Here is a 21894-nt window from a genome sequence, read left to right as displayed (position 1 = left end):
TAAAAACTGTACAACCCCTACTTCTGGTTAAGCAGCCAAAAAGAAAGAAGACGGAGCAGCATCATAGGCTCACATATACTTAAGAACTAAAAAACAGAATTTTAGTAAATGTTAAGCAACAACAAATAATGGTAATAAATGAAAACCTAAGGGATGGGAAAAGATTTAGCTCAACGATCTACTATAACTGCAGGCAGGAGATGGCACTTTTCCCTTTAGCCCAAAACATACTTGTGGGACTCAAGGAGAAACCATTCCTGGGAACTTCTTGCAGTTTCTGTCAAAGCTTGCTAGTCACTGCTTTGTGAGGATTCTAAGGTTTTGTAACGGATGAGTTGACAGTCAGATAGGGCCATTGGGATTGTGGAAGCAACATCTAGTTAGTGGGGTTTGTGTATAGGATTTTAGAACAGGTAGATTAGGTAGGGAAGTTTGGACCAGGTATTAATGAATAATAATATAACTCTTATTGTGTTAAATATATTTTTATTTGTTTGATTTTAAAAATCCAAATTCCCACATGTTTGATTTTACGCTACCTTTATTATATCTATTTCCTGGTTACTTCTCTAGTGGGTTGAGAAAGCAATTGAACATACTGAATTTCTCTGGAACCCAGAGAGGATAAAAGGGCTGAAATTTGTCGGATAGTGGGTACAGTTGTCCCAAAGTGAAAGCAGGTGTTCTGAAGGGGTTTGGTTTTCAGTTTCTGAGGAGGAGGAGGCTGGGGAAAAGGAACCTCAGGCAGTAACGTCACACACACACACACACACACACACACACACACACCCCTAGGAGCTTCTCCCATTCAAGCCCCAAATAAATTTAATGTGTGATGTACTGAGGCATTGCTTCATTACACTTTTTCACTTCAATGGGGTACAATATAAGTTATTAGTAGATTGTGTCCTAAACCCATTATAAATACCTTCTTACTGAATCTGGAGACATCAGTTTCTGGGGTAGACAGAAATATTCTAGAGGGTGAGGGAGTGAAAATTACACCTTGGCGTTATCTCTGACTTTAAATTGCTAAACCTAGCTGAACTCCTTTAATATGCAGCCACCTGTTTGAGTTCATGAGCAATTCTTCATACAAGTTTTCAAACTTATGGCCTTTTCAAAGAACAGGGAAGATGTCATCTCAATCACCTAGTCAAATGTTACCTGCATTCCCTTATTTGGTGTAGAGCTTTCCCAAGCTCGTTGTTTTTCAGACACTCTAGCATGGACTGAATGGCTACTTCTGTAGAAATGAACATGGGTTCAGAGGCACCACATTCTATAATCAATGGTTCCATTGCAATGGCAGCACTAGCTTCCTTAAGGTTCTTCTTTAACTCACTCAGCTCTCGTGACATATTCAGTAGCTGTGGAGGAAAATAGAATTATATTCATCAATGTACAATTTTTCCCTTCTTGACATTAGAAGTGTAAAAACTACATGATTAAAGGCCAGTGACAAGTTCATTTCTATCAACTGGGTGTTTCATTTTTTTATTCAAATGAATAGTTGCAAGATGCATGTGGAACACCATTTGTGAGCATGTACTGAAATACACGTTTGCCCCCTTGATCTTCACAGATCTGATTTTGAAACTTTTACTGGAAGTGTTGGGCTGGGGAGGAACACATGCACTGAGTCCACATCGATTTTACTGCACTGTGCTTAAAAATGTAATGTCCCATGGTGGGAGGAAAATAGTTGTTTTGGCATTCTATTTTTAGAGGATCAAGTTCATCATACTATACATGGTACAATTAACATTATACATAGGATTGAAAAGTTTTGCCACTCACACTGGATATAATTTCACTCTATTAAAAGATTACTGTATATTACATTCATGGTAGAGTACACATAAAATGTATTTTTCACCTTTCTGCTTAACATATTTACAGTTCAAAGGACATATTAATCTTTATATTTTTGTAGCTACTTTTTGGAACGTGATAGGATATGGATAAAAAGAAACATCCCATTTACCCTGTTAACCTCTTCAAATATTCTGGGGTAAATCCAACAATAGTTAATCATGATGAAGTCCCATTGAAATCAACAGGTCTCAATAATTTAACAGGGCACTTCAATTCCACTAGTCTGAATGGGATTTAAACCCTTAACCCATACTGGATTGTACTCCTGTGTATATGCAACTCGTAACTGGAGTAAATGAATTATTAATTGCAACCCAGCAGCTTCTGCTTAACTGGTTTTTTGATTGGCCTATGTATTTACTACAGAATTCTGATCTTAAACTTTTGCAGTTTAAGATCAGAATCCTGATCTTAAACTTTCGCTTAAAGATGTGTCATAATGAACATGTGATGCCACCACAGTAGTAACTAAGTTCCATCTCATTTTCTAGAGGAGCAAAGTTTAGAAAAGGACTACCTACAGCCTGAAAGTGCTTACTCAGTAATAAATCCTGCTTTGCTCTCCTACTAAGAACAAAGGCACTTGATTCTATATGAATTAATACAACATTCAAAGCTTATTATGCTACAATTAATTGTAATTATTTTTCCTTTTTAGGATGAATTTTTGTGCTCTTGAAACAAGTCAACATGATAATAGCATAGAGGACAAGCACTATATAATAATAAATGCCAAAACCAAACAACCAGTGTCAATGCTAACAGGCATATGGAGAATAGGTCAGTTCATCTGAAAATTGAGAGTCTAATGTTGAAAGCAATACTCTCTTACGTGTCTTTTACATTTTATAGAGTGAGAAATTTCTACCTACAGGCTGCAGTTCAGACTATTTGTGTCCATTTATGAATTATCATTGCCAGCTATAGCAAGAGAAGCTCTGTCAAGCTATGGGGATCTTGTTTTTTCCCCATATCTACCTTTGAGGGAAGTCCTACCTGTCTGCAAGTGTGCCAGTATACATATGCTTAATGGTGTTTCTGCATGATGAATTTTTAGTCCAATGCATTTCCATTTGATATGCCTTCCCTTCTGGATCACAGTTTTGTGGAAAGTGGCTGCATGAATGTCATAGAGCTCCTATTGTATATTGTCTGATAATATTAGTGCCCAAAATTTATTTGGCAGCTGCATTCTCCCACAGCTTGCAACTCCAGTGTTGGAGCACTATTCACCCTTTATTTTAAAGTAGGAAAGAGCAGTGTTACTCCACCTACCCTCGCCCACCCGCTATTTTGTTTTATTTTCTGGGTGGCTGTGTGCTGTCCCACCCTGAACAAAAATAGCACAGAAGTGCTCACCCCACCCCAAAAGGACAAAGACCACAGCTATCCTGTTCCTCAAAGTACAGCCCTGCCATTTCAGGAATCTTCAATACAGATACTCCTTTGAAACCAGGATTTCCATAGCATGGAGGGCTATATATCATGCTCTTGGTGCTGGGTTGGAGCTTGCACAGTTCTTTCACTAGGGTGAAGCATGCTTTTTCTGAACATACAGCAAGCCCCCTTCAAGATCATCTTATTATATACCACCATGCACCTTGCTGAAATACTGCGGCTGGAGTATTGGACTAGGACTGGAAAGACCCAGGTTCAAACCCCCACTCAGCCATTATGCAGACTGCATAATCATGGGGTAGCCTCTCTCTCAACCAACAACAGAATTGTGAGGATAAATGAGTGGGGTTGGGGAGCCCCATTTGTAAACTGCCTTGAGCCCCATAGAGGAAAAGCAGCATATCAATGTAAGAAAATAAATAAAACACTTTCTCTTTTTGCAATCGTATCACATTTTCACTAATCCAAAGGAATGCTCTAAACATTTCTGAAGATATCATTCCTGACCTTAAATAAGTGGCCCACATTTAAGACAAGATAAATTGCTGAAAGAAATAAACAGCACAAAAGAAAGCAAAGCAATTATTTCAGCAAAAGGCTTGTGTTTTTTTGCTACATACCTCTGGCATTGTACTAACTTCGTGCACTTGGCCGATGAGTTTACAGTACGACTGAAAAAGCAACAACAACTGGAAGTGCAGCTTATATAATCTCTGGCACAGTTCCAATTGCTAAAGAAATAAATTGTAGAAGGGGAAGTTATTATTAAAAAGCAACAGCCTGGATATTATTATTTTCCCCATAAAGTGCTTTCGGGACAGAAACAGAGAACTGAGGTTACAAAACAATGCTAAAATAAGGCCAAATAGTCCCTATAACTATGGAACTTGAGGACATTATGATAAGTGTATGTCATCATTATGTCATCATTATGTCAGCTGCTGTTGGTGTAACAGAGCGATTAAGAGAGGAATCCATGAATCAGGAAGGCCCTGGTATCAATTTCACCTCTGCCATGAAGTCATTAGGTGATATTAGGGCAAACCATTTCTTCTCAGCTTCAGCCCCCCCCCCCCCCCCCCCGCAATCCGAGGATAATAATACTAATCTATTTGTAGGATGGTTGTAAGGCAGGGGTGAATTGGTTCTGGGGGTCTCATGCCAGCAGTGGGCAGGGCCACACTGTGATTGCCCAGGCCCCATTCACACACCCATACACTCATACACACACATTACCCTTCTCTGGCTGCAGTCCAGCTTTTTAAAAGCCTCCACTGGTACCAATGGAAATGTTTTAAAAGCTGGATTGCTTCAGGAGAAGGTTGATTTTTCAAGGTGGGGTTTGTAGTGTTGGGGAGGGTTAGCCCTTCCCTCCCCATCAATGCTTTTCATCCAAAAATGCATCCAATGACACCAATGGAGGCTTTTAAAAAGCCTAAATGCAGCATGGGTGAAGAAACAGGGACACTGTTTAATTTCTGATGAGAGATAAGGCAGGGAACCTAGTAGGCTGGATGAGGGCCTCAGCCCTCAGGCTGCAGATTCCCCATCTCTGCTGTAAGAATTGCAAGATGTGAAATGTTTTAAATGCTCAAAAATCCCTTACAAATGCTGAGTATTATTATGTTCTATGGATACACATTTCTCTTTTTATGGTTTCAGCTTTATTAGCCTAATATTGCTACAATAAACTTTAAATTCCACACATTTTATCCAAATACAATTTGCATCAGTTTTATGTGGCAACATGAAATATAAGGAGCAGAAGGGTTGTGCATTTGTTCCAAGTGATCGCAAAGGCTGCATTTGGATAGCACAATAAACCATTGAATGAGCAGTAGTGAGCACGTTGCCTGCCTCCTGTGTTCGGTCAGCCATGAGGAGGGGTTTGGAAGCTTTTGCTTCCATTTTTATAAATTGCAGTGTTGTTGTTTCATCCAAACCCAAATAATTATGTTTAATTTTATCTATGGTTTGTTCAAAACAAGCCAACTTCAAACCATAAGTTAAGTTGGCTTGTTTCAACAAACCATGGTTAAGATTAACTATAGTTTCTGAGTCAGATGTAACAGTAAGCACTGGTTAATCTAGAATGGAAGTGAAAGCTTCCAATATTCTCCTTGTAACAGTGCCAGAAGAGGGGTGCAGGTTCACTGCAGCTTGTTCCCGTCACACTGTCCTTTGAACACAACCAGTGTTAAATGTCATTATTTTAACAATGGATTTGGAGGCCCTCAATTTGTAGGTGTTTCCATAGAATTCCTCCCCTCCCATTTGAGCAGCTTATGTCCCCCCCCCCAAAAAAAAAGTAGTAGTATGGACTGAACTCATGGAAATGTATTGCCTTTTCTATGGGGACTATGTCTTAAAATTTCTCAAATAAAATCAAAATAAATGTACTTTATAGAGCCAATACACCTATCCCAGTTCCTTTTTTTTTAACTACAGTTTACTTCTTAACTGCATTTATGACATGGGTCAGGCATCTACACAATGGGCCATTGCACACAACAGCCTATCGCATAACCCTAAACAACCCTTGCATAACCCTAAAATAGACTGTGGGTTATGCAAGCGTTGTTTAACCCACAAATAACACCCTCTGCCTGGGTACAGACAATGCGATAAGGAACCCCTGGCCAGGGTATGCATATTCATAACAGTGGACAGCACACTTCACAGCACCCCAAGAGTTAATTAACTCATGGTGGGCTGTTGTGTCATCCAAACCAGGTCAATAACTGGCTAACTTAAAAACCTTTAAAAATGACCTCCTATAGCTTTTGTGAATGAGTGCTTATCACCATAGTTCTGAACCTCAACAATTCAGTGTCATGGCAACCTTGTTCTGTAGAGTGAAGTGGACACAGTCCATTATGAAGGAGCATTCTGTGTAGTCACTTGAAAGCAATGGAAATTCTTCTCTCACACCAAGATGGTATATCCATGTATTGAATTTGTAATTGGTGCACATGCATCTATCCTTGGGAAGGAACGGGCCAGCTGGAGCTTACATATTGGAATCTTGTATAGTTCTCTGCAGCGCATAAGCACCCAGCTAAGGGTTGATGAGGAACAGGGAAGGAGAGAAAAGGGATTCCTCAGGGCTAACCTACACCCTAAATATGTAGCATGAAGTTGAGCTTCACTTTCTTTTCTTATCTTCAGGTATGTGCATGGGCCCCCTGATCCGACTGGGACCACAGCATGCTGGTAGGGGAGGTTTCTCTTCTTTTAGCCCCTGTGCATGAGGGGAGGAATGGGGGGGGGAGTTTTAGAACTCCCCTACCTGCATCTGGTGGTCCAACTTTGGAACAAGGTCCCGCATGCATACTTGAAAATAAAAAAGAAATTGAAGTTCATCTGCACACTACACATTTAATGTAGTGTAAATAGTTTACCCTTCAGTTGTGCAGGTCTCATACTCTAACTTGGAATCCATTTCTTCATACTGCAGTACCATGATGAAATTGCAGTGTCCAGAATAAAAAGTGGAGCCAGTACAGAAATTATTTATTTTAATACAACCATTACTTTAGCTCTCTCTCTTCACAAGATAAGTGTTTTGACTGTTAAACAAGGCTGACTCATGCTCAAATAACCTTTATATAACAATTCCAAATTGTATGTGACAAGGTCAGAACGTATAAATACAGTAAGCTACATTCAAACTCTTCAGGGAACTGTGAAATAAAATGTAATTCAAACATTTATTACCATACTCATATATTGCATCAATAAGAAAAGAAAAAGAAAAAAAAAGGGGGGGGGGACATGCTAAGAGTTAAAACAGTGAACCAAGGTGCATTAGTCCATATTTTAATGGACAAATAATATGAAAGAACGTTTAACTTACTGCAAGAGATTCCATTTGCTACACAGCAAGCATGGCACAGGAAAAAGGAAAGGAAAGAAAGTATAGTGTCAGTGTAATGCATGCAACTGGAAAAGCACAGCCATCTTTACTAGTCCTGTCAGCAGTATTAGCATGGCTGGTCTTTACTTGCTAAGTGATTCAGAATGTATCAACTGCACAACATGCACGGCACCAGAAGCTTAAACAAAGGTTTTAATAATCATGGTTCTAAAATAATCACTGCATCTAGGGTTTTGAACAAAGCTATTTTTGAAAGCCAATCTGAGCTACTCTAAAATTAGAAGCTTATTACACCTTATAAATGTACAGTTATATGTTCTTAAAATGAATCTATTTTTGTAGGATTACTCCCTTAAAGGTTAGCCATGAGATTACAAATTACCCATGGCATCCAAATCACTAACAGAAATAAAGGTGAAAAAGCAGGTGTGCTAGTGGTAGGAGATCACATACTACAATCCCGTTTGAACTCTATGGCCCTGGACCAGAGATATTCTTGTGAAGGGGCAGAAAGTGCAACACAGGAGAACGCCCCTTTCCTCCTGGCAAAGGGATGCTAGGAGCACAGGGAGCTGCCTTATCCTGAGTCAGGCCATTGGTCCATCTAGCCCAGTATTGTCGACACTGACTGGCAGCGGCTCTCCAGGGTTTCAGGCTGGAATTTTTCAAGCCCTACCTGGAGATGCCAGAGATTGGTAGAAGGTCCGAGGTTCAATGAACCACTGAAACACAGCCTCTCCTTGAGCTCTGACAACACCAATCAGCTATTACTAGAAAAGGTAAGGGAGCCAGTCCTGGACTAAACTGTTCTCCAACAGTTGATCAGCTGAAAGATAGCAGCGCTCCTCATCTATTTGGTGGTGTCTGGGGATTCCACACACCACCGGCAGCATCCATTTCCAAAGCTGCTAGGAAATATGTGGGAACCATGACTTGTTTCTGCTCTGGAATCACTCTCACTAGATCAGAAGAAGGTGAAGAAGAGGTTGGTAATAGCTTGAAAGCATATATATATATTCTCACCAACGGTGTCACCTTGCCATCCTTGTATTTCATGTTTTCAATTTCACAATTGGCTTACACCATGTAACCTAACTAAAAAAAATGTAGCTCCAAACACCTGTTCTTCCGCTTTACCTAATTAACTCTCCAAGCCTGATATACAACCTTGTTAAACTGAAGTATGTGAATAGAAGTATGTGAATATAAACTGTTTTTCTTTTATTAGTGGGCACTAAATCCTAAGCAGACTGTCTTTGTTTTATAGTTAATGCATTTGGAGAAACGCAAAACACATTTTCTTGAATCAGAGGGTCACTATAATGCTTGAAGGGGTAGGCGACATAGTGCTCACGCTCATGGGCACCAATGCACACCTGGACACCCTCCCTGGTGCCTGCCAAAGCATCCTACACCTCCTGGTTTCTTTTTGTGTTTTTTTTTAGAAAGGGCAGTATCCAGTGGTGACTGGCTACACACCTAAGGGATCTCCGCTGACTTGCCCATTCCAGAAATGAGCATTTTTGCTAATTGGGGGGCGTGCCCCCAGAAGTGCTAAATTGCCATTGTGCAAGTGCTGGGGACCACTTGTGCAATGGAATTACTGAGTCTGGCTGTGTGTGGAATGATGTGGGCATACATGTGCAGATGGGCCCCACACATAGATGGGCAGTATTGAATACTGGGCCCAAATTAACAGATTTCCTTATTGGAAGCAAAGTAACGGCCTGCATCTGCTGCTGTCTTCATTTCCCATGAATGCCTATGGGCCACACGTGGGGCTCAGAGACATTCTTAGGAAATGAAGATGGTGAGCAGCTGTAGGCCAATGCTTCCCTCTACAGTGCACCTAGCCACCAAGAAAAAGAAGGGGGGAAAGAAAAAGGGACTGCCATCACTGCTGTCTGGTAAGCTAGAGAGAGGGACTGAAGAGAGCAGCAAGGGGTTGGAGAGCACTAATAAGCCATCAGAAAGGGTCAGGGAAGCCATCAGGAAAGGGGTTAGGGAGAGCAGGAGTGAGCCAGAGAGAGGACAGGGGATTTGCAAGGATCCTGAAAGAGAGTGAGAGTGGTTTTTTGCATAGGAGAGTAGGAGAAGGAAATTCTGTGTGTGTGTGTGTGTGTGTGTGTGATGGGTATATGGAGTGGTTTTGGAAGGTGGGGTTAGAGAGAGAAAGGATGGGTGGTGATGTGAAAGAGAATACTTGTGAGTATGGGTGGAGACCCAGGGTGCGTCAGTGTGTGTGTGTGTGTGTGTGTGTAGTAAACCAGGATGAGAGAGAAAAAGAAAAAGGGGGAATGAGTTGGCTGGCAGAGGTAGTGGTGGGGACAGAAAAGGATGAGACCCCTGTGTCTTGAAGAAGAACACGGCAAGGGGAAGTGAGTCACTTCCTAGTTCAGTTAAGTTATTACCGGTGGCATGGTCAGGTCGAGACCTCCATGAGGGCCCCAGCATGTTGTAGTTTCACAGATGTGAGAATTTCACCAGATGCAGCTTTTCCCATCACAGTAAAAGCCAGAACTTTTCTTTCTGTGCAAGTCTTAAAGATGCAGGAATCTTCTCGGAGTCTGGACCTGGCAACCCTAATTATAGGGCACTATGGAGAATTACTCACTGGTCCTTTCCTTCTACCCACGACTATCACCACCACCTGGCTCCAAAAGCAGCTTTCTTTCTTGCCCCCTACAATGGCTGCAATAACATTTCAAGATATTGTAGAAGGCAAGAAAGCAGATGGCTTCTGTGGGAACCACTAGTTCCATCTGATAGTGATACCAACAGCACCGCGCCCCAACAAACTCCACGCCAAAGGAAGGCCAGCCTGGCCCCTGCTGTCATCAGACAGAAAAGGAGCTGCTGGTGCAGGGAGCCATGCTTCCCACATTCTCGCTAGAAAGACTTCCGCTCTAAGTGCCAGTTGCCTTGGGACTGCAGAAGTGAAGGCAACACTCTGGCCTCTGCCACTGGGCAGAGCAGGAAAGTCTATCAGGTAGCTGCCCCATTTCTATTCAAGTAAGAACACCAGCAAAGGAAGGTCAGCTTGGTCCCAACTGGATATAAATGCCTGTTTAAAACTCACTCCTTTGTTCTGGCATTGTCAAACGGGTGGTCTCCCTCTTCTTTCCCTTTTTCTCCCACTCCCCTTCCTTTGTGTGTCTTATATCCAGGTTCTAAGCCGGAATCTAAAGTGTATTAGACTGTATTTTGAGGGGTGCTGTATTGTGCAGAAGATGGGGAAGTAAGTGACCCGTCATCAGAGCTCAGTGAAAGGGTGCTTCCAGATTAGGCTTTTATGGCGCCATCACCCTGCCTCATTCACAGAATTTTATTCTGTGATCTCCCACTCACAACCCTCCTGTTTTCCCTCCACTCCTTCTGTCTTTTTTTTCTTACAGGAGTAAATCCATTAAGGAGAAAAAGATGCAATAGCATCTACCTTCAAACTGTTTGTGCTAGGAACATTCCATCTGGAAACACCCCTAGACTGGCTCAGTGGCCAATCTAATTTCTAACCATGAATTACAAGCTGCTTCTGATGAATTAGGATGTGGGTTTCTTTATGGTTACAAATGCATGAAGTCCTACTGAACACTATTTAGAGGTATTTAGTTGGCTATGAAGTTATTTGCACAGGGATTTCATTACTTTAGTTGCTGCACATAAAGCTTTATATTCCCAAATGTCATGCAGCTGATACAATCAGGCACTGTGCTAGTAAATATGAAGTTAAACACAAAGAGATGAGACAAGCTACTATCAAATGCAGAATTGCACTGACAATTCTCTGTTTATTAGAGCTTGTTTACATTCTGTGCATACAACTCAACCTTTTTACATATGCTGTGGTATTGAGTATTTAAAATTTGACTGACTATAAAAGCATTCAATAATTAGCCACTGAATTTACTTTTTTAAAATTAGTCAACAGCAATGAGTAATTTAATGCTTTCTGGAAAGGGTGAATGTCCTGAGGAAACATAAATATAGCACTGGAAAGTTTCCTTGATTACCCTGTGGATTAAAACCTATTGCCCCTTGACATGAGAAAAGGCTTGAAAGTTCATGTGGTGGGTTGAATGGTTCCACAGGAACCCTGGTTGTTGCAAATGTTCAGTGGCAAAGGGAATACAAGGCTTAAGGCATTCCAGGACAGGACAAGAGACCACAAACAGCACCAATTCAACACGTGCCTACTCAAAAATAAGTCCTGCTGAGTTCACTTTTGGACTGCGGCTTTAATAAACTTTTTCTTAAGGATCAAAGAACACATACTGGCAACTACTGCTGATACAAAAATAATGTAGTAACTTCATTACTGGCCTTGAGTCAGTCCAGTCACAATTTCATACTCCTGCTTACAAGTGAAACCTTTTATTTATGAGTCTAAGTGATATAAAACCTTTCATGTAATGATCAGGGGAAGCCATATAGATTTTAATTGGCATTCGTTTGTTTAATGGTTTAATATGTTTTAGCTGTTTATATTATTTACTGTTTTGTACAGTTTACATTGATTTTATCTTATGCCACCCTGAGATCTTAATGCTATAGGGTGGGATACAAATGTGTTAAATAAACACCCTTGATATAGCAAGAATGATTTGTGTGGAAGGAAGCTTCCGTGAATGGAATTTCTTATTGAGTTAGATCCTCAATACCTTCTACCAACTTCGGTTGGTGGCCCAGCTAAGCCCCTATCTGGACAAGGATAACCTGGCTTCAGTTGTCTATGCTCTGGTAACCTCCAAGTTAGATTACTGCAATGCACTCTATGTGGGGCTGCCTTTGAAGACAGTTCAGAAGCTATAGCTCGTGCAAAATGCAGCGGCCAGATTGCTAACAGGGACCAGAAGGTCCAAACATATAAGACCGACTCTGGCCCGCCTGCACTAGCTGCCTGTATGCTTCTGAGCTCCATTCAAGGTGCTGGTTTTAACCTATAAAGCCCTATATGGCTTGGGACCACAATACCTGATGGCACGTCTCTCCTGAAACAAACCTACCCATACATTACGTTCAGCATCTAAGGCCCTCCTCCGAGTGCCTCCTTCAAGGCAAGCTTGCAAGGCAGCAACGAGGGAGAGGGCCTTCTCAGTGGTGGTTCCCCATCTGTGGAACGAGCTCCCTGATGAGGTCTTCCTGGTGCCAACATTATTATCTTTTCGGTGCCAGTTTAAGATCTTTCTCTTTTCCCAGGCATTTGGCAGCACGTGATGAGTTTTAATCGGTCCTGGATGTGTCTTTAGTTATGACTGATAGTTCAATGTTGTTTTTAGTTCAATGTTGTTTGTGTATATTGTCTATGTGCTTTTATGTGCTTTTTTGTAAATGGCCTTTAAACTTTTTATACTGTATTTAATGTTTTAACTTCTATAAACCAACCAGAGAGCTTCAGCTTTTATTTATTTATCAGCAATAAATAAAATAATGCAATAAAATAAAGGATGTTGTACACGGGTAAAAAATCCTCCCAGGGCTGCAGGTATGGTGATTGCTGTTGAACTGAGTCCACATGTGTATGCATCAAACAGACAGATGCAGGGTCAGTTTTACCAACACCAACCACCAGTTTGGAGGTGTATGAATCCAGCCCCCCAGATACAATAATGCAGTGGTCAAGGCTACTGCATCAACCATCTGTTCGGCAGATATGTACACCCAGGTCCTTGAAATGCATGGGTCTTTGGATCAACATTAGTGACATCAAGGCATTTATAAAATAGTAAGCTATTAGAGAAATCAAAATCACTCTATAATCAGCTAATGTACCACTTTTTCTCTTTCAGACAGTGCAAGAAACAGAAACACCAGTTTTTAATATATTATTTTCTCCGTTGTAGAACTGCAATAGTCTCCTCAATACTTTTCACTTTATACCAGGGGTGGGGGAACACCAGATGGCACACCAGATGTTGTTGGGCCACAATTCCCACGAGCCCCAACTATTTACCATCCTGGCTGGGACTGATAGGCTTTGGGGTCTAACAACATCTGGAGGGCCACAGGTCCCTTCCCCATTATACAAAAAAGGGGGGAAAGGGGTAGCTAGCAATATTGCTAAATGTGGCTTCCGTACAAGGTGAACAAAGTAAAAATGCAGAATAAAAGATCTAATGTTTGGTGCAAAGACCTCCAAGCTGCTTGTGCTAACTTTCCCTTGTTCCTGTATTATGCATATGGCCAAAACCAGAGGGAGGAGAACCCATGCAAAAGGAGAAAACAGATGATACGAGAAAGCAAGACAAACAAGAAAAAAATTTAGAGGTGCAAAAACCAAGAGAACAGTAAAACGAAGAAGTTAGCTGGGAAGGACGATAATGAACAGACAAAGAAAGACAAAGACAAATTTAACTAAAACAGAACATTGCATAACCCCCCCCCCAAACTAACCCCAAATAAAAAACCAAAATGACCTCAACCCAAAACACATTACAAGGGGGGGGGAATCTAATTTTGCAATACTACATGCTGACATTGTATCACACCATTTTTAACTTCTAGACCATGAAAAGAAGCAGTCATATGTCTCAGTTACTGATGTTCTCATATGCTGCTACATTTGTTAATATTTCCACCTGCTTCTATCTTTTCAGAGGAGCTGGAACAGAATGCAGCCCCAGGCCATTTGGCTAAGAAAACGGTTCTGCTTTGCCCACTCACAGTAATTGCTACTGCATTAGTCTGTACTGGATTCACACTAACAGGCTAGAAGTGACAGTACACTTGCATCAGGGCTTAATGTGTGGCAGGCTTGGGCCTGGCATCTGTTGCTTGCCAGATTACCCCTGGAATTTATGAAGTATGAATAGCTGAAAGTACCTTTGGGCAAGCAAAGAGTGCATTTCCTTCACCATGGAGTAACTACAGAGAGTCTCCAAATAGCAGTGCTTAATGGGAAGGACTTCCAGATAGACTTGATCCCGGCAACTGTCTTCCTAAAAATAAAACACTGACTAACAATTCAGTGAGACTTACTTGTTACTAAGTGTGTTTCGGAGTACTGTAGGGGCTGGGGAACTTGTGGCTCTCCAGATCTGGTTGAACTCGAGTTCCTATCATCCATCAGCATTGGCCAGGCTGACTGAGGCTGATGGGAATTGGAGTCCAACAACATCTGGAGGGACACAGCCCTGGATTAGATTGTGACTGTGAAGCCATGGGTCACACATTGGAAATAGTATATGCCAACAGGAAGAACATTTGGAGAAACTGTGCTGTGGAAGAGTCCTGCTGTTAACTATCCTAGACCCATTTCAATCCAGCTTCAGGCATAGGCTGGGCACTGAAATGGCCTGTCCCCCTGATGGATAACCTCTATTGGGAGAGAGACAGGGGGAATGTGACCCTGTTGATTCTCCTTGACCTCTCATCAGCATTTGATGCCATTGGCCATAGTACTTTTCTAGACCGGCTCTGCAGGTTGGATGTGGGAGGAACAGCAAACTGGTAATTTCACTCCTATCTGCAGGGTCAGTTTCAGAAAGTGATATTTGGGGATTTCTGATCCATCCCATTGCAATTGCACTGTGAGGTCCACAGGGTTCCATCTCATTTAGCATCTATATGAAGCTGCTGGGTGAGGTCTTGTAGAGATCCGAAGTTGTGTCAGCAATATGCTGATGACACTCAGCTCTATTCCTCCATGTCATCTGAGTCAGGTGCTGAATCAGCATCTGGATTCAGTAATAGGCTGGATGAGGGCCAATAAACTGAAGTTGTATCCTGACAAGATGGAGGCCCTGTGGGTAGATGGTTCAGAAATTGGTTATTCAGCCTGTTTTAGATGGGGCTGCACTCTCCCTGAAAGAGCAGGTGCGTAGCTTGGGGGTACTCCTTGATCCAATCTTGACACTTAAGGCCCAGGTGACCTCGATGGCCAGGAGTGCCTTTTATCAGCTTTGTCTGGTTTCCCAGCTAGAACCTCTCCTGGGTAGGAACAGTCTGGCCACAGTGGTTCATCCTCTGGTAACCACTTGTTTAGATTACTGCAATGCGTTGTACATAGGGTGGAAGCTTCAGCTAGTGCAGAATACAGCAGCCAGGACTGTAACTGGTACAGTCAGATGGAATCACATTCACACCAATTCTAAATGAACTGCACTGGCTGCCTATTCGCATCTGAACCCAATTCAAGGTGCTGGTGCTGACCTTTAACACCATGAAATCCTATGGGTTGCCCCCTGGGTACTCATAAGCCCCCAAACTCAGTGGCTTATGAGTATCCTATGCTGCAAAGGAGGCGCCTTGCGCCTTCCGTGCTGCATTTTAGCAAGATGGGCAATTTCACCTGTCTAGCAGAGGCTTCAGGGAGTGGGAGGAAAGGAGGCTGGGGCAGCAATAGGAAAAAGCATAAGCCAGCTGCCCCGGCCTCTTCTCCTCCCTGCCTCCAGGAACGTCTCCTTTCCCTTGTCTCCATGCTCCATTTATTGAGCACGGAGAGGCAGCCGGCGTGGTTCTCTCCATGCCGGCTAGGAGGGTGAGGGGGCGGGAACACGTTTTCCTGGCTCCGAGCCCTGTCTTGCAGAGCCCAGAATGCATAAAATCCTATGTCTAGGGGACATAGGATTGCTCCTTAAATGGCTTGGTGATAGGCTTCTAAGTTGCACAGGTATCACAACAGCTTTTTAGATGGAGGGAGAACTTGAGGGAAAGCACACAGCTGACTTGTTAGTACAGAACATGCTTCCATATTCATTCTTAGTCATTTGGAAGTTGAAAAAGAAGATTCTAGGTAGAGGTTAGGGAATCCTTTAAATGCTTTCTCTAGCACATGCCTGCTTCCTGATCAGATTGAGGCATTCTGGAGAGAAGATGGTGATAATGGAGACAGAAAAGGGGGTAGTGGTGTTCCTTTTCCCATTATGGGCAACTCTAAGAGTGTTAGGGGTATATGCTGGCAGGGGATGGGGAAGGTGAAGGAGCAAAGGAATAGCACCTTTGTCCAGGGCCCCCAAAGGCCTATGAAGTACAGACTTCACTTGAACATGCTCAGCTGGATATGACAGAGAATAATCGGGGGTGAAGGGTGTGTGGAATGTAGCACCTATTTATATTAAGCTTTATGGTTGCTATGAAATTAGATTGTACTTAGGGTCTGAAAAAAAACATAAGACACAAAAGCCTTTCTTGTGGTCAAGAAATAATGCAGAATTGTAGTTAACTGTAGAAACAACAGAATAAATCCAGTCCTTTATTACCTTTTCCTCTGAGTCTCCTGGCTGACAGGTGATAACACCATCTCTGGAACCCCCAGCAAATGTTGCCTTGCAGTTTGCCAGCCACTATTTTTTGGAAAGTGAAAGAAAAAGATATCAGCACCATGAGCAGCAAAGTGCTTTGAAGTTTCAGGCTGATGGACAGAAAATATGTTAAATTTTTAAAATCATATTTTCGAGAGACAGACCTGGATTTTGTTAAAATGAATTTAAATTTATTTATTTATTTTCAGGAACATTTGCATGTTCTGAATGGTGAATGAAAACAGTAATGGTTTATTAAACAATAAACCATCACTTACTGAAATTTTTCTACATTAATACAATGCAATCCTAAGCAAATTTACTCAGAAGCAAGCCCTACTGAGTTCAATGACACCTACTCCCTAATAAATGTGTTTAGGATTGCAGCCTAAGTTTATTTTTTATTTTTCATCCCATGAGATATGTCTTCCGAAAACAAAGAATATACAATTTCCAGAGGGTAGCTGTGTTAATCTGTTGCAACAAACACAAAGAAAGTGTCTTGTGGCACCTAAAAGACTAACAAATTAATACAGAAAAAAAATAAAACAAAGAAAACCTTCTTACGGAAAGTGTTGCTTCTTTCCTGTTGTTATATGTGTCCAAATATTCTTGCAGTTCTAAGACACTGAATTTCAATTTCTCAAGAAGTCCACAAGAGAGAAGCTGAAAACATTAAAGACACCATAGTGAAGAACATTACATCCTTGAAAGAATGCTCTAATGACATTGTCTCACTGAATATCAAAATCAAAAGGAACAATCCCACCAGAGTTAGTCTCTGGACTGGTGCTATTGACCCAGTTCATATGATGAAACAACCCACGGTTTGTTAACCGTGGGTTGGGCAGGAACCTGCAGGACTGAGCAAGCATGCTCGCTCCCAGCTGCTCACTTCCCCCCACACACACACTTCTGGTGCACTAAACAACTCAGGGATGCTCTGACCCTGGGTTGTTCTCCGTGATGTCCAAACCTTGAACTCTAGGTTGCTGAGGGAGAAACAACCCAGAGTTACAACCCAAGAACAAACTATGGGTTATGGAGTGTTTCTGGGTTGTTTAGAACACTGAAAGCAGTCAAGAGGTAGGGAGCCACAAACTGGGACACTGGCTATGTCTAGGCATTCATGTGGGGCTCACATGAATGAATCCTTCTTCATACAAAATGATTACTTCCATATAGAAAACCGGGTATCACAGAAAACTTTTCTAGCTCAGCTTTCTTCCTGACATGCTAGTTTTCTATGTGCAGAAAACAGTTTTGTATGAAAGTGCATTCAGTCAAGTGAGCCCCCACCTACAGTCTGAAGTGGCACAGCTCAGACACAGATTTACCACCTCAGTGCAAACCGAAGTTAGTATAATGGAACTGAAGTTAATGCTTAAGTCCATAACGTATACTTTTACACAAGCTGAGTAAAGATCGATGAGCACCTCTTTAAGCCTATCCTAGGCAAATATAATTTAAGTTAGACAAGTAAGTGGTATGGCTCAAATAAAAGGTCAAAAAGGTTCCATTTCCCCCTTTGTACCCTCTGCCACATTGGGAGTCTGTGTGTCATAGGAGAGCCAACGAAGGACACTGCTGTTCTTGTGCCTCTCTCTTGCCCCTCAACACAACAACCACTGCTGTGGCCTATGATGTCCAAATGGATGCATCAGTGGTTGCTAAGTGGCTAAGGCTGCAATCTTATACCTGCTTACCCGGAAGTCAGCCCCAGTGAACTCAGGGGGGCTTATTTCCAAGTAGACATAAATAGGATTTATGTAAGTGAACTCAGTGAACTCAGTAGTGAAGACCGGGGAGAATCACGTGGCTGTTGCCTAGCTACCGCTTCTCTGGCCGTCTCTTCATTGAACACTTTATGCAAAGAGACAATGCCGGCAAACTGTTCTTTGAAGTATGTTTCACAAGTAGTCTGTCAATCACACCCAGTTCCCAACTGCCTACCATCTAGCATGACCAAGGAACAGAATCCAGGGTGCAGCTGCTGTATTTTTAGTTTCAATGACTGGCTGTGTAAGTACATACTATGATAATAAATCCCAATATCATTTATTTCTCAGGTTGAGCAACCTATGTGCTGAACTGGAACCAATATTTAGGAGACCCAGGCAATGGCATGGAGTTCAGCTGCTGACAAGAGTGCCACATATACACCAAGTTATGCCTGAACAGGCTCCTAGTGGATGATTTTTTTTTAGAAAATGATGTTTTTACTGTAGAATTTTATTATTTTAAATTATTCTATTATATACTTGTACATCACCCAGAGTGGCTGGGTGAACAGCCAGATGGGCGATTAATAAATTAAATAAATAAATAAATAAAAAATAATAATTTCACAGTTGCCTTTGGCCTCATAAGCTACCTTTTCATGGGAGTCGCAGGAAAATGGGATTAGACCATTAAAGGTTAGGGGGAGACAGGGCGAAGTCTGAGAGCTGTGTTATGTGAAGAAGCCTCTCTCCCTATCAGTTGAAGCCCCACACAGGATTCTGCCCACCCACCCCCAAACTCAGTTATGAGCCTTTAGTAGAAATAGACAATATACTTTCAACTTTTCCTTACTATTTTGTTGAAGGTACTGTATGGCAAACCATTCAACATCACAGTAATTCAAGTCTATGCCCCAACCACTGAGGCCGAAGAAGCTGAGGTTGATCGGTTCTATGAAGACCTACAACACCTTCTAGAACTAACACCAAAAAAAGATGTCCTCTTCATCATAGGGGATTGGAATGCTAAAGTAGGAAGTCAAGAAATCACCGGGATAACAGGCAGGCATGGCCTTGGTGTACAAAATGAAGCAGGACAAAAGCTAATAGAGTTTTGCCAAGAGAACACGCTGATCATAGCAAACACTCTTTTCCAACAGCACAAGAGGCGACTCTACACATGGACATCACCAGATGGTCAATATCGAAATCAGATTGATTATGTCCTTTGCAGCCAAAGATGGAGAAGCTCCATACAGTCAGTAAAAACAAGACCTGGAGCTGACTGTGGCTCAGATCATGAGCTGCTTCTTGCAAAATTTCGGCTTAAATTGAAGAATGTCGGGAAAACCACTAAACTGTTCAGGTATGACCTAAATCATATCCCTGATGAATATACAGTGGAGGTGAGGAATAGATTTCAGGGATTAGACCTGATAGACAGAGTGCCTGAGGAACTATGGACGGAGGTCCGTAACATTGTTCAGGAGGCAGCAACGAAATCCATCCCAAAGAAAAAGAAATGCAAGAAAGCAAAGTGGCTGTCTGATGAGGCTTTACAAGTAGCTGAGGAAAGAAGGGAAGCGAAAAGCAAGGGAGAAAGGGGAAGATATACCCAACTGAATGCAGAGTTCCAGAGAATAGCAAGGAGAGACAAGAAGGCCTTCTTAAATGAACAATGCAAAGAAATCGAGGAAAACAACAGAATGGGAAAGACTAGAGATCTCTTCAAGAAAATTGGAGATCTCAAGGGAACGTTTCGTGCAAAGACGGGCATGATAAAGGACAAAGAAGGCAGGGACCTAACAGAAGCAGATGACATTAAGAAGAGGTGGCAAGAATACACAGAAGAACTATACAGGAAAGATCTGAATGTCCCTGATAGCCATGATAGTGCGGTCACTGAACTTGAGCCGGACATCCTAGAGAGTGAAGTCAAGTGGGCCTTAGGAAGCATTAGTAACAACAAAGCTAGCGGAGATGACAGTATTCCAGCCGAGCTATTTAAAATCCTAAAAGATGATGCTGCTAAAGTGCTGCATTCAATATGCCAACAAATCTGGAACACTCAACAGTGGCCACAAGACTGGAAAAGGTCAGTTTACATTCCAATTCCAAAGAAGGGCAACGCCAAAGAGTGTTCAAACTACCGCACAATTGCGCTCATTTCACATGCCAGCAAGGTGATGCTCAAAATCCTACAAGCTAGGCTTCAGCAGTATGCGAACCGAGAACTACCGGAAGTACAAGCTGGGTTTCAAAGAGGCAGAGGAACTAGAGATCAAATCGCCAACATTCGCTGCATCATGGAGAAAGCAAGAGAATTCCAGAAAAACGTCTATTTCTGCTTCATTGACTACGCTAAAGCCTTTGATTGTGTGGATCACAACAAACTGTGGCAAATTCTTAAAGTGATGGGAGTACCAGACCACCTTACCTGTCTCCTGAGAAACCTGTACGAGGGTCAAGAAGCAACAGTAAGAACCAGAGATGGAACAACCGATTGGTTCAAAATTGGGAAAGGAGTACGACAAGGCTGCATATTGTCACCCTGCTTATTTAACTTATATGCAGAGTACATCATGAGAAATGCCGGGTTGGATGAATCAGAGGTCGGAATTAAGATTGCTGGGAGAATTATCAACATCCTCCGATGTGCAGACGATACCACCCTAATGGCAGAAAGCGAAGAGGATCTAAAGAGCCTCTTGTTGAGGGTGAAAGAGGAGAGTGCAAAAGCTGGTTTGAAACTCAGCATTAAAAAAACGAAGATCATGGCATCTGGCCCCATCACTTCCTGGCATATAGAAGGGGAAGAAATGGAAGCAGTGACAGATTTTACTTTCTTGGGCTCCAAGATCACCGCAGACGGTGACTGTAGCCATGAAATTAAAAGACGCTTGCTCCTTGGGAGGAAAGCTATGGCCAACCTAGACAGCATAGTAAGAAGCAGGGACATCACCTTGCCGACAAAGGTCCGTCTAATCAAAGCTATGGTTTTCCCAGTAGTAATGTATGGCTGTGAGAGCTGGACTATAAGGAAGGCTGAGTGCCGAAGAATTGATGCTTTCGAACTGTGGTGCTGGAGAAGACTCTTACGAGTGCCCTGGACTGCAAGGAGGTCAAATCAGTCCATCCTAAAGGAAATCAACCCTGAGTGCTCATTGGAAGGACAGATAATGAAGCTGAAGCTCCAATATTTTGGCCACCTAATGCGACGAGAAAACTCTCTGGAAAAGACCCTGATGCTGGGAAAGACTGAAGGCAAAAGGAGAAGGGGACGGCAGAGGATGAGATGGCTAGATAGCATCACGGATGCAATGAATATGAACTTGAGCACGCTCCGGGAGAGAGCGCAGGACAGGAAGGCCTGGCGTGCTATGGTCCATGGGGTCACGAAGAGTCGGACACGACTGAACGACTGAACAACAACAACAACTGTATGGTTATGCATAAGAGACCATGTTAAGTGCTCTATACCATGATCACAAACAACTGAGACAAATAGGCTTAATTTTGTGTGTAAATTGTTCCAATTTATTTATTTATTTATTGATTGATTGATTGATTGATTGATTGATTGCATTTATACCCTGCCTTTTTTCCTCTTGCAAGGAACCCAAGGTGGCTTACATTATCCTCCTCCTCTCCATTTTATCCTCACAACAACAACCCTGTGAGGTGGGTTGGGCTGAGAGTGTGTGACTGGCCCAAAGTCACCCAGTGAGCTTCCATGGCCGAGTGGGGACTAGAACCCGGATCTCCCAGCTCCTAGTCCAAC

The 21894-nt window shown here is 42.3% G+C and overlaps 1 protein-coding gene across 1 annotated transcript in view; it reads right to left on the bottom strand.

Annotated features, from left to right (window-relative positions):
• FRY (FRY microtubule binding protein) overlaps positions 1–21894 on the bottom strand; it is a 261267-nt gene that overhangs the window by 4244 nt on the left and 235129 nt on the right. The window contains exons 57-60 of the mRNA XM_084842986.1: positions 16960–17058; positions 16351–16434; positions 3897–4007; positions 1168–1370 (exon numbers count right to left, since the gene is read on the bottom strand). Coding sequence (XP_084699112.1) covers positions 1168–1370; positions 3897–4007; positions 16351–16434; positions 16960–17058 — 497 coding nt within the window. The remainder of the gene's footprint in view (positions 1–1167; positions 1371–3896; positions 4008–16350; positions 16435–16959; positions 17059–21894) is intronic.

Source organism: Heloderma suspectum, chromosome 3 (assembly GCF_057233095.1).
Source record: "Heloderma suspectum isolate Gila_16-S chromosome 3, 16-S_ref, whole genome shotgun sequence".
NCBI lineage: Eukaryota > Metazoa > Chordata > Lepidosauria > Squamata > Helodermatidae > Heloderma > Heloderma suspectum.
Note: the sequence above shows the minus strand (reverse complement) of the source record. Positions and strands in the feature narration are given on the sequence as shown.